Source organism: Pavona decussata, unplaced genomic scaffold (assembly GCF_977016875.1).
Source record: "Pavona decussata unplaced genomic scaffold, jaPavDecu1.1 SCAFFOLD_163, whole genome shotgun sequence".
In the NCBI taxonomy this organism is placed as follows: domain Eukaryota; kingdom Metazoa; phylum Cnidaria; class Anthozoa; order Scleractinia; family Agariciidae; genus Pavona; species Pavona decussata.
Genome location: NW_028145574.1, coordinates 277,206 through 290,443, shown reverse-complemented (window position 1 = coordinate 290,443; position 13,238 = coordinate 277,206). Strand labels below are relative to the sequence as shown.

Here is a 13,238-nt window from a genome sequence, read left to right as displayed (position 1 = left end):
TCGTTCGCGTCTCTGGTACTTACCGTAGTTGGTTTGGTTAGCGTTCCCAGGGACACTAAACAAACAACTACGCGATATACAAGGCAACAGAAGACTTCGTTCATGCTAAAAAAAACTTGCCAGGAAGAAACGCTCTGCTAGCAGGTTACATATGGTTTCTCGCGGTACCACAGTTTTAAATGGATCAATAACTGTGTACAATACAGCGTCCTGTGTTCCGTTTCATGAACTCACTCCCAAATTAATTCAACATTCCAAACTTGTTTGACACGGTAATTAGAAAGACTGTTTCACATAATCATGCAAAATCAAGAACCGCTGTCACGGACAGGAACGAGAAGATAACTTTATTTAGACACGGTTAAGTCCTTCAAGTAGTTACAAGGAGAAAAAGAGAAAACTATAACTGACAACTAATGATACAATACGTACAATAAAATACAAGGATATGTCTACTTTAACATACGAGAAAGTTACTATAAAGTTCACCGTAAAGCGGGGTTCGACTGTATTGGCCTCTAATTATCGGTACATTACTGAATTAGAAAAATGAGTCATGATAAAACATTAGTTTATTCTATATACAAAAAATAGCTAGTGCCCAGGGCCCTTGAAAAGGATCGTGCGTTGATAAGAAAGTGTTTGATTTTGTGAAAGCCTGTTCCCTTGTAACTGTTAAAAGCCCTTCATCAAGGTAGCCCGGCCCTTCACTCATTTCAGAGACATACTATCATTTCATTTCTCGCAAACTATTTTAGCACGGAACACACGGCTTTGCCTGTCCCAGCAATTTGAAAGGCTTACTCGTTACATTCAACATTCCACATTCCACTCTCATTTGGGCGATCAATGCATGCATAACTGTTAAATACAATTAGAATGTCCTGACAGAAGACACTTCCATGCAGCACCTACAGACTTGATCAGATGCGTGCACCTTGGGTACGACATTTTCCATTTCATTTTGATACTGATTGCCCAGTGTGTTTGTCCCTTGAAGTAAAGTTCTACAGTGAAGATTTCGTTCCCTTGAAGCGTGTAAACCTTGACAGCGAGAAACGTAGCAGATCATACGTTACCTTCTCACCAAGGGCCATCTGGGACAGGATTTTTCCAACAAGAGGCGCCATTTTAAAACCATGGCCTGAGAATAAATGCAATGGAAAATGCAATTATTATGGTAAATCTAAGTTCAATCGTGAAATAATAAAGATGAAGTATTCAACATATCATAAGCATGACACAAAGGAAATTATCCGAGTACACAGTGAAAATCAAACACATGATGTTTTGTACGCCAGTCAGATGCTTTAACCACTGATACACAGGAGGATTCTGGCAAGCTAGCTCATATGCTAGGTTCATGATTTGTGGCATGTGTCCCGCATACTGCTGGGATCAGCCATGGTTTAGAAAAGGGGGAGGGGGGGACTCCCATATAAATGTGATGGGGTGATCGTCGTACCTTTTAGGGGTTAAGATTTGTGGTTTGGTCCCCTCGGTGTGTTAAAATCTCAAATAACATACAAACAGATGCATGGTGGTACCTTTTACAGTTAATTGAGCCAAAAAATATGAAAGGAAGTACAAGTCAGTCAACTAATTTGGTACCTCTTAGGGGTTAAAAAATGTTCAGACCACACCCACAAAATAGAATCCTGGTACCTTTTACAGATTCTTTTCAAAATATCAGACAATCATCCCCATCACCTTTACATGGGAGTACCCCCCCCCCCCCCCCCGCAGGGGCCCAGTGTTCTCAGGTGTGATATGCAGCTCACCATTTTTTTAAAATTGATTGATGGTTATCAAATCAGCCAATCAAAGTTAAAAAATCTACATCATTAATTTTGCGAGAAGATGTTCACAAACAAGTAAGTTCCATTACTTACCTGAAAACCCAGCACCAATTACAATATTGTTGTATTCAGGGTGTCTATCCAACACAAACATGAAATCAGGAGTCACCTGTGAACAGAACAACATTTCATTTGCAAGACTGATGGAACATATGCTCGCTATACTAACACAACAAATAAATCACAGTTTCAACGGTTTAGCACATACTCCCCCTTCCCCCTGCCGCAATCTTGCATTGACAGCTTTTTATTCAGTCCAGCTTACTGAATATCAACCTTGAAGGGGAGGGGGGGGAAGAAGTTGGCCATTTCAACATTTGTCACTGAGCATGCAGCATCTGAATACAAGACTTTAAATTAAGTGGCTTGCCTGGATATTTCATGGGCACACCATCCCAAAATAAATGGCTCACATTTCACTGTCAGTGTTAAGTTAGGAGAAGCACTTTGCTGAGAAAGGATGAAATTTGCAAAAAATAAAAAGTAGGTTTGATTGACATTGGGTTACCAAAGTGATGACATAATGCATTTTTATACAATTATTTTCTTCACTTTTGGGTTTTCCTTTTTGGCTTTTCTTTGATTTATGTCCACCAAATGCAACTTTATCCCACTCTTTTCAAGGCCATAGGTTGCATGTTATTGGTACCCACTGTGAGGTGATCTTGGTGCTTGTCAAACTTAATTATGGGTTTGGAAATAATTCATGCCCTGTACTAATGGAAAATAAAGGCACCTTAATTTTAACACAGTGAAGTACACATGACAAATAAATCTAGCTGCCACGTTTTTTTTAACAGTTTTAATAAAGCACAAAATCTGGTATGGTACTGTTATAAAATTTAATGATAACTTACAGAATAGATACAGGTCTCTACAATGCTTGGTTTTGCTTTGACACCAGGGAAGCAAACTTTGATGAGATCAGCCACTCTGTTAATGTAAAATTCATCCTTTTCTTTGGTAGGAGCATCCCTGTCATCAGGGCTAGTTATTTCTACACCCTTATGAGGGCAAATCTGCACAAGTAAATATTATTGCATAACAAGGATTAGATTCATATATATTGGATGACTCATTACAGTATAGGCCATTTTTATGATGACGTCATACAACAACTACGAGAATCTGTCTGGCTTTATTTCCTTGTGCAAATTGTGATTTACATCTCACTGGGATTACAAAATTTATATCAGAAAAGACAAAAAATCTATTCTAGTAATTTATAAGACAAATATATGATAAAATGACACCATCGTGAAAATGCAGAGTACCTGTTGTCACACTCTGAATGATAGTTAAAATAAAGTTAATATTGTTAAGTGAATTTAGCTCACTCTCAGGCTCTCTGTTTAGAAATTATCACTAACACACAACTCAAAAGACAGAGTTAGTACCCTATGCCTGTGCAATGACACCTGTTTCTGAAATCTGCATATTTTTAACAGCAAATCATCACTTATTAACACCTTTTTTGCAGCCAGCCATTCAATTGTTACAATATTGTCAAGATATGTATGTATGAATAAAAAATATATATTATAGCAGTAAAACAAAACAAAAGTGACAGGGTGCAGTTACCTTAATAAGCCCAGGATATTCACTCATAGGAAATCCATATACATGCATGTTTTTGTGTCCAAGGGGTGTGGCAAATATAAATCCAGGAAATCTATCTGGAGAGTACAGTTGAGGTTCAAGGACTGGCCAGTAACAAGCACTCAATCTTTGTAGCTGTAAACAACAATAAATCATTACCCTGATAACCAGATAGTTGTGACTAACAAGTCCTACCAAGAAAAGTCAACCTTCATTTGTTTAGTTAACTTTACACAAGGAGGGCTCCACTGAATACCGCCTTGGCAGGTTGGGTTTCCTTGTTGAATTATCATCATCATTACTTTTAACACTCCTGTATGAGTAGATACTGATAGCCTGTGAACTGTCTCTGTAGTAGGAATCTTACAAACAGGTTCTCTTGTAAGTTGACTGAGAATCACAAGAGATACCTCATACCATAATTGAAGGACTGATCAGGGCATTAGTGTGCATTAGTGACCATTTAGTGACATAGTGCATTAATTTTTAGGTCATTTTTTCCCTTTTTGTGGTTCAGACTTGCTGGATTTTACATACGGCCTTCACTTCTTCTTCAAAAAACATCACTGCCCTTTTTCTCCTGCTTTGCGCTTCATTTTATGGTTAAGTGGAAAAAGCCTTTTACTTGAAAAAAAGCACAAACATGCAGTGATAAAAAAAAATTCCACGTGCAACATTTTTGGAAGGATTTCAGAAGGCTACATGCAAAACATCAGTCAGTCGCCCTGGACCTTCAGTTATTCATAAATTATACTCAATAACACATGGTCCATATGAGAATGAATGTCAAAAGATCATTTATTTGAAGTGCAGATGAAAGATTTAAATATGTAGAAGCCAGACCATTACAGTTATGCACACAACTTGAGCAGCTGTGAAAAGAAAGCCTGAAAAAATTCAGGCTTGAACAGGATTTGAATGCGTGACCTCTGCAATACCAGTGCAATGCTCTATGGCAAACTGAACGGGTATAGAATGGTAAAATCCAAGACTCACTGGGCTGCCCAGACCTTCATTTAAAATCCGACACTGAGACTTCACTCTTTTTTTCAAATCTGAGCATGAGATGACGTGATTCAAAAATCTGAGTGCAAGAAACGGCGATCTTGAGATCCGAGAACAAGACTTTTACAGCACTCTGTCCCTCGTACTAGAAATTGTTTCTTGATTAAATCAGAACCAGGTGATTCAGACTAAACTTTCGCTTGGCTTGCGAGACTCCGAGACTCAAATTCCAAAATACAAGATTCCAAGACCTGCTTTATATTAATTTTTTAAACTTGAGATACCAAGACTTTAGTTTGAGACGCCGAGATTTCAAGACTTGCTCAAACACCCCATCATTTTGCAAGGACCATTCTGTACCCCTAACTGGGCTATCAGGCCAGCTGGGAGCTCTACATTTTCTGAGTTTGCAATAAACCTTTAGAGGAGAAATATATGCTAATAGTAAAAGAACAAAATATACATGAAATAAATTATCACATACCTTTCATCCATAGTTAAACTAAATAATATTTGCTATATTCACATCCTATACTCATTCTCATACCTTCATCTTATTGTCTTAACATTATTGATTTAGTCTGATAAAATTTTGAAAAGTCTATTTATGCAATTGAATTAGGGCTGAGAGCATTCCTGTCTTATGTTGAATTGTAGGTAAATTTTTCATTTTGCTCAAAAGTGCCTCAATTTTAATACATGACCTTCAATTTAATCAATGAACATCACTCCAAGTGTGTTTTTCCACTACGTATTTTGTAGACTCAAAAGTTTGGCCCCATTGTTTTCAAAAACTAGACATAAAGCAGCAGGGGAAATAGCGCAATGTTCTCTGACTGAATTGAAGGCAAAAGTTCAGGCACTTTTGAGTAAAAACAATATTAGGGCCTAAAATTTGATATAAGATAGTTATGCTTTCAGTCGGGTCTTGACAATCTGCGAGCCAGTGAGGCATGCGAGGCAGACGTGCGAGGCACTCAGGTTAGCCTAAAAAACACTCCGGTTAGCCTAAATAGCACTCCGGTTAGCTTAAATAGCTCCCCGGTTAGCTTAGCGGTTAGCATTTATGTTGGGGGTTGTTCATGCCTCGCATGCCTCCCATGTTTTGTTCATGCCTCGCACGTCTGCCTCACATGCCTCGCATGTTTTGTTCATGCCTCACATGTCTGCCTCGCATGCCTTGCTGGCTCACATATTATACACACTCCTTACACTCCTTCAATTGTATCTATTCACCAACAATACATAATGCAGAAATGAAGCCATAAACTTACCTTAAGTGGTATTTGAACACCAAGAGGTTGAAGAACTGTGTTTACCCAAGGACCTGTAGCAGAGAAACCAACAAGACTGTAAGAAATGAAAATTTAGAAAATTTACATCCAAGATTGTTTGTAAAATGTGGATCAAATTATCACACTGAATTTATGATCCCCTGTTCTATGTTTTATTCTTTAATGCTAACAGTACATCTTCAGTATAGCCTTTGATATTTCTAATTTTTCTTTCCTCTGTGAACAGAAAAAAAGAAGGGCAGAAGACGAGCACACGACATTGGGAAATAAAAAACTGCTTAGTGGATGTAAGTTTCATCAAAGCTATATTCTCAAACTCCACTGAGGGAAAAAAACATGTTTGGGGCTATGTTTCTCAAGTGAAATGAGCTAAATCTGTAGAAGACAGGAAAAAAATATACAACCACACCTTTAATTTAACTTAAAAAGTTCAACTCCTGATAGGAGCACTTGGATTTCCTTTTTCCGTGTATGCCTGTGTCATTCACTGAATAATACATCATTCTCATTTATTCACCAGGCTTTAAAAAATATATATTCCATCACATTTATTTCATTGTGCAGACCTTTAATTATTTGGAAAAGACAAGTAAGAGCTTACCTACGGTTATGATAACACTTTTGGCCTTGTAACTATTCTTGGTTGTTTTTATGTTGATAATAGAACCTGGCTGAATATCCAAAACCTTCTCACAATCATGTAAGATTCCACCAAACTCCACAAATTGCTCCTATAGAAAGATACATTCAAATACCATGCATTCATCCTTTTTAATTCAACATAAAATACGAAAAAAAGTATGTCAGGTTAAATACTGAGAATAAATATTAATTAAAAGTGGGATTACAGTGGGTGGCCAACACCTTAAGGGGGGGGGGGGGGGAGAAGAGAGTTAGGGCACACTATATAGAAGGCTTTTTAGTGAGGCCCCGCCCAAATAAGGGGTGCCTTAAAAATAGACAAAAATAAGCAAAATAGACTGTGAACCAAAAGGGTAACAAGCAAATCCATCTATTAGGATGGAGAGAAAAAAAAAATGAGCAAATTTTTGTGGCAGAAATTATTATCATGTAAAGTAAGTAAACATTATGCTTGTTGCCAATAATGAAGAGGTTATTCTTCTGGCTTTGGCATCTCAGGGTATGAGAAAGGGGTACAGTACATACAGTTCACCAACATTCATACTTGTAAGCTTGTAAGAGCAACATCTGCTAATATAAATCCACTCGCAGGTTCAAGAGCCCCACACTCTTCTGGAGACAAATTTAATCCTGGAAATTGTTTCTTCAATTCATCTGCTGTGAGGTGCACACACTCTTGACCAACATTCCGCACATTGGTGATTACATCTGACATCTCTGTATATGGTGGTTGATCTATTGTTAACAATCCAACTTTCCTGAAACCAAACCATTTATCTCTATTAATTTTAACTGCACATAGTTTTACATGTATCAATAAATTATTTTTTAAGCTGATGGGAGCTGGGACACCAGGCAGATGTGAGACATGTGAGTTATCTTTTTATTGCCATCCTAGGGCATTTGACAAAAAATTACATTTATTGTATTGTATCACTCAGGGTTGTCGCTAAGCGCCGGCTGCCGGCGAAATTCGCCGGCTGGGAAAGAGGTCATCGCCGGCTGAATTTTGGGTGGCAAGCACTCGGTTCAAGGAACGCCAAACAACGAAAACCACACGAAGGAAATGTGGAAACGTCAAAGTGAGGGAGAAAATTTTGAATAAATTCAGGGTGAATCTCTGTACCACACGTTTCAAACTGCGGCACCACAGCTGACCTTCTCTTTAATGGTTGTTTCTTTTTGCATAAAAGAGCCCCTACATTACAGAGAGCACCAAATTGAATTAGAATTTTCAAAATTTCCTGAGGAGGCCCCCCAGACCCCCCCTAATGGGAGGGGGCGACCCCCTCCCATACCTACCCCTCCGTCGGCTACGCCGACGGCAGAAGGCACTTCGCGCGTTCTTTAGCCGGCTCAATTTCTCAGCTAACCGGCAGACAAATTTCTTAGCTACAACCCTGATCACTCCAGCAAATACCCAAAATCAGGGAGCTTGACCTCTTTGACCCTTTTTTTTTTTTTTTTTTGGCTCCCAGGTAAAGTGTTATAATGAAAAAAAATATTTAGACACGTGAAATGCCCCCAATCCTCTCAGAGTCCTCTTCCCAGGGCTTTTACACCATTATAAGGTCTAGAAATACAACAGAAAATTAAGAATTCTATTTACTGGTCCTCTAAAATAATCAGTCACCTTTTCAGCAAACCCTTCAAAATATTTGCTTTTAGCATCCCTTGAAAAATATTTCTCTGTTCTGAGTATCAATTAAAGAAAACAACAACAACAAAAAACAATATCCTTTTCTATTTATGTTCAAGAAAATCGCAAATACAATTGACTGACTTCATTCCAATAGACATCATTCGTAACGAAGCAAACTGAAGTGACTCTTGCATTCATCATTACCGTTAAAGTGATTTGAAGGGCTAATTTCAAGCCTTCAGGCCTACAGCAAAAGAGACATTGATAATTACATAACTACCTTTGCGACATGAGATCATGGCAATTGAAGACATTGGCAAGTATTCAAGATAAACATATAGAAATCAAAGACTGTAAGTACAGTTTACCTGATAAGGGTTCTTCCTGCTTTCTTTTCCACCTCATCCCACATCTGAAAGGCCTCTGGCATTAACGCTGTATTAGCTGCGTCTGGATAACCATAACGTATCAGCCTGCTGTGACCATGTGAGCTACCACGGCAATGGCCAAGAGGAAACTGTGTAACAGAGGGCAATCAGATGAAGTTTAGGTGTGAACATATTGTGTTGTTCTGGAAGTATCCATAAAAGTTCTGGATTTCAAGGCCACCCTGACCCTGTATAGATTATTATTATCTAGAACCACGTACACATTATAATCCATTTGAGTTTCTGATGTGTTAGTAATTTCAAATAGAAGATCCTCGCAGTTAGTACGTAACTTAAGCAGTTGCGAAAAGAAAGCCTGAAAAAATTCAGGCTTGAATGGGATTCAAACCCATGACTTCTGCGATGCCAGTGCAGTGCTCTACCAACTGAGCTATTAGCCAACTGGGAGCTGGTCATATTGTGAGTTCATAATATGCCCGTGAAGGATGAATAAATGAGTGTAAATATATGAAACATATATTTTGAACTGTGGATGAAAGATCAAATAGAAGAAAGATCCTTGCAGTTAGTACCCAACTTAGCAGTTGCTAAAAGAAAGCCTGGTAAAAATTCAGGCTTGAACGCGATTTGATTGTTGGTATTGGTTTTGCCACCTGATGTGCAAATACAGTTACATAATTTGTTTTGTCCTGCTTTGTTTTGTCTTGCTTCATTTCATTGCTGTTGTTTTGTCCCTGTTTTTCTTTACACTTTTTGTTTCTGTGGGTTGGCTGGTCTGACAACATGATGCCCAAACCACTTTCCTTCCTCCCCAATGATACATGAAATGAAAGGATGGGGTTGGTGGGGGGGAGTAGATTTTCACTGGAAGTTTCTCTGGCATTCGTCAGCTAAACACAGTACACAGAGGCATAACCATGTCACAGATGACATCTCATGGTTGTGCGGCAGTGGAAATTTTATAGAAGCCATTTGCAGGTTGCAAAATATATTAATTCCTCAAACGTCTACCAGAAAAAAACCTAATTGTACATTATAGGTAAGTCATGTAAGTGCTTGGTATTTCAAAAGTCCAGAAAAAAGTAAGTTGTGGAAGTAGCTAGTATTTCAAAATGCAACTGGTTAAGGTCCTGGAAACATTCTTTGTCATATTACAAGGATAAAGATAAAACACACTGGAACAGCCTTCCAATATTATTGCCTTAAAAGAGGCCAGTGTGAAAATGTTTTTAAAAGACTTCAACTAATAATTTCTATAAAGTAAAAAATAACTTATGCTTATTTGAAAGGCCTTTCAAAGGGAACAAGAATAGTGCTTTCTTTTTTTGAATTTTTTCTCTCGTTTCAGAGATGTTCAAGTTTTTGTTCAAAAATTGATGACGTCACAAATCATTTCAGTAGTAAAATAATTCATAAAGTAAAGAATATCTCGGGAAATATTGGGGTGATGCTGCTCAAACTTGGCACCAGTAATGTACCTCAGGTAAGACACAAAATGATGCCTACTGTGCTGTTGCCATGGCAACAATTTTGCTTTCGGGCCTATTTTGTGCTTGATTGACCTTTTCAGTTTTTATGTTAATCACACATAGTTTACTCCCAATGAACTGCTGAGAAGATGTAGGGCAATATGGGCACTTTGTTTATTTCTGCCTCTTCTTATCTGGTCAAAAATGGAGATATTTAGTTCATTGCAGAAAGGGACTGGGGCTGAGAGTAAAACCATAGCAACTTCAAAATGGGTGTCATTTTATTTCTGTCCTGGCATACATTACTGGCACCTAGCAGCGTCACTCAAAATACCGTATTTCCCGAGATATTCTTGATTTTGTGATTGATCTTTGTACTGATTAGAAACGATTTGAGACGTCTTCAGTTTTAAACAAAGAAGATATTAAAAAAAAAAAATGCCATTCTTGTTCCCTTTGAAAGGCCTTTCAAATAAGCATAAGTTATTCTTTACTTCATAATAGCCACTTAAATATGTAATTTTGATATTTCTACTCAATGATCAGAATTTGACTCTTTTTAATATCAGGAACAAGTTTTACCTTTTTATTCATCTTCATTTATTTTGTATTCAATAGGCCATTTTACAGTTGTTTGCTTAGTGTCCTGGCCTTGGATTGGAAGCGAGGCTGAAAGTGACCTTGTTTTGATACAGACCTCACTGCTTTTCATATGTAGATCATACTGTTGTTATGCTAACTAGTTCGCATTTACATATAAAAAGCAGTGAGGTTTTTATCAAAACAAGGTCACCCGCAGCCTCGCTTCCAATCCAAGGCCAGATCACTAAGCACACAACTGTAAAATGGCCTATTAGGTTATAAATTAATTAGGAGGGCTCCACTGAAAACCACCTTGGTGAGCTGGATTCCCTCATCAAATACTATTGTTGTTGTTGCTATTATTATTATTACATGTCACAAACTGTCAACAAAGAAACTCAGGTAGCATTTGATACCAACAACACAACAAAACCAAACTTTTTCCAAACACCATCACGCCGTGAGTCACATGACAAAAACGTGAATCAAGCACTATTTCAAGTATTTGTCTTTAGAAATATCCAACGAATAAATTTGTGATTCAGGTCGCAATAACCTTCAAGGTGAACTTAAAGAGTCACACGGTGCCAAAGAAATTTTTTTTTTTCGGGCAAAACTGGACTGGTGCATGCTCAGGAACCAACTTCTCCTCAAAATGGTTCTCAAAGGAGTAATTGTTGTCAAGAGAAAAAAGGCGGCCTTGTGCTGTGTGAAAAATGGTCATAGAATCTTTTATTTACTGTTCAAAAAATGTATATTCTCTAGGGGAAAACATTAGCGAAATGCACCGTGCTTCCAAACATCGATTAAGTTTTATACCAACAATATCAAACTAAGATCTCTATATAACGTCATAATTGAGATTTATATACCTGCTCCAGTAGAAGTGTATTTGTACCTCTGGAAGCAAGGTATCTTGCTGCAGAACTTCCCTCTATACCAGCTCCTACAACGCACACATCGAATACCCCGCAACCTGTACTTGCCGCCATGTTGATTTTCTTCACACAGCCGAGGAGTACTAGGAACGATCTCGACGAACAGGTTTTACTGGTCAACAGCAGTCCAGTCAGTATAAAATTATAAGCAATTTTCCAAAAGATTTTTCCCATTCAGCTTTGATTTAGACTTTTCTTTACCGCAAGTTTAAAAGAAGCTTAAAGGACCCTAGTCTGCCTCCACCATTTTCGATGCCATCGAAATTATTGATATTGCATGGTGAATTGAAATCTTATTGCTAAACTGTAAGTTGTGTTCCTGAAAGTATGTTTCATTATCTTTGGTAGTTTTAGTTTCACAGTGATTTATTTCATTTCGACACGCTGCGAATTAAATATAATAGCCAAACTCTCGCATATAAACAAAAACAAAGGTGTGGCTGACTAGGGCCCTTTAAAATCTCGGTTAACTTTTAATCGGGGATTAGCGCTAATCAGCTTTGGGTCAACCGGGGCCTGGTTGGTAGGTTTGCAGACGCCAGGAGCCCATTACCTGAGACGCATATAAACTTTAAAGAATAAGCGACTGGAAGAGCTTGATTTTCCATGGTCTCGTTACTGGAAGTCCATGGTTACTCCTGAGCTATTACAACAAGATGTTACTCCCACCCAACACACTAACATATCTATAACTATAAATGTTATGAACGCGGTTGTTGGAGTTTCTCGTATGAACAAGAGCAGTTGTCAACGAATGTTTGGTTGTGCCATGGGATCACCTGTGAGTACCACGGTGGCAAACTTAGTGATAGAGTTGGAGTGATGGAGAGGAAAGAGCTATTTCCACTGCTTCAGATCTCATCCTCCATGGTGGGGAAACAGATACGTGGACGATAGTCATGCCTGTCTCCAAAAGGAGTATGTGCAAGAGTACCACGATCACTTGAATACAATTAACCCACACATACAGTTCACTTAAGAGATTGAAGAAAACAACTGCATTTCCTTTTATTGGACACCGGTAACCACAATGGTTGATGACCGCATATAAGTTAGCGTGTATAGAAAACCTACACCCACAGACAAATACCTCGATTTCAATTCTCATAGTAACCCCGCGCAGCATAAGAGGTCAGTAGTTAATACTCTCCTCGACAGAGCCAAGAACAAGTGCAGGACAATGTCGAGAGAGGAAGCAGGTCATTAACGTCTTGAGGGATAATAACTATCCTTTCGGATTTATCAAGTGTTGCGACATCCTATCGCAACGCCCCTCGTCGCGTGTCAAATGACAACGACACTTCCAATATAGTAAGGGACCGGTCATTTTTTATCGCCGGGGGGGGGGGGGGGTCGGAGGATTTTGGGGGGATCACTTGATTTTTAGGAGAACAGAGGGGGGATCAGTCGTAACTGAGAGCCCAAAAGGGGGATCACTGAAAATTTTGGGAGGATTCAGAGAGGGGACCACTCAAACCTGCTTGAACAATGCCAGTTTGAAAGCATACAACATAAATGTGCCCATTCTGCTGGGAGATGATAGCATTTGCAATCTCAATTTGTTCTAACACAACTTTATTTAAAAACGGAAGTCTGTCACACTGGCGAATGTGTGCATTTCAATTTATATCGAGAAAGCTTTGTTTTAACGCTTTTATATTTTTCCTTTTATATAAACGTGCTCATGACTTAGCTAATATTCATCTTTAAACATGACAGGTGAATTCTAAATTGTGAACTATATAAACTTCTGATAACTGAAACATTGTAAGAAGCGTGTTTGTCTAAACATAACCCATTTATCGCCTCTCCAGGAAT

The 13,238-nt window shown here is 38.4% G+C and overlaps 1 protein-coding gene across 1 annotated transcript; it reads right to left on the bottom strand.

Moving 5' to 3' along the window:
* Positions 1-326: 326 nt before the first annotated feature.
* LOC146464473 (peroxisomal sarcosine oxidase-like) lies at positions 327-11,489 on the bottom strand. The gene is made up of 9 exons (XM_085129711.1): positions 11,355-11,489; positions 8,411-8,559; positions 6,945-7,158; positions 6,360-6,489; positions 5,738-5,790; positions 3,441-3,593; positions 2,717-2,878; positions 1,893-1,968; positions 327-1,144 (listed from the first exon to the last, which is right to left on the bottom strand). Exons 1-9 carry the CDS (start codon positions 11,472-11,474, stop codon positions 1,008-1,010), a joined length of 1,194 nt encoding a protein of 397 aa, XP_084985837.1. The 5' UTR covers positions 11,475-11,489; the 3' UTR covers positions 327-1,007.
* Between the last annotated feature and the right edge of the window lie 1,749 nt (positions 11,490-13,238).

Excerpts from the sequence above, each read along its gene's own strand:
- LOC146464473 (XM_085129711.1), bottom strand. The coding sequence starts at position 11,474 with ATGGCGGCAAGTACAGGTTGCGGGGTATTCGATGTGTGCGTTGTAGGA. Across the intron at positions 6,490-6,944 it reads TTGCTCTTACAAGCTTACAA|GAGCAATTTGTGGAGTTTGG; the intron begins GTATGAATGTTG and ends ATCTTTCTATAG. Across the intron at positions 1,969-2,716 it reads TAGAGACCTGTATCTATTCT|GTGACTCCTGATTTCATGTT; the intron begins GTAAGTTATCAT and ends TTCTGTTCACAG.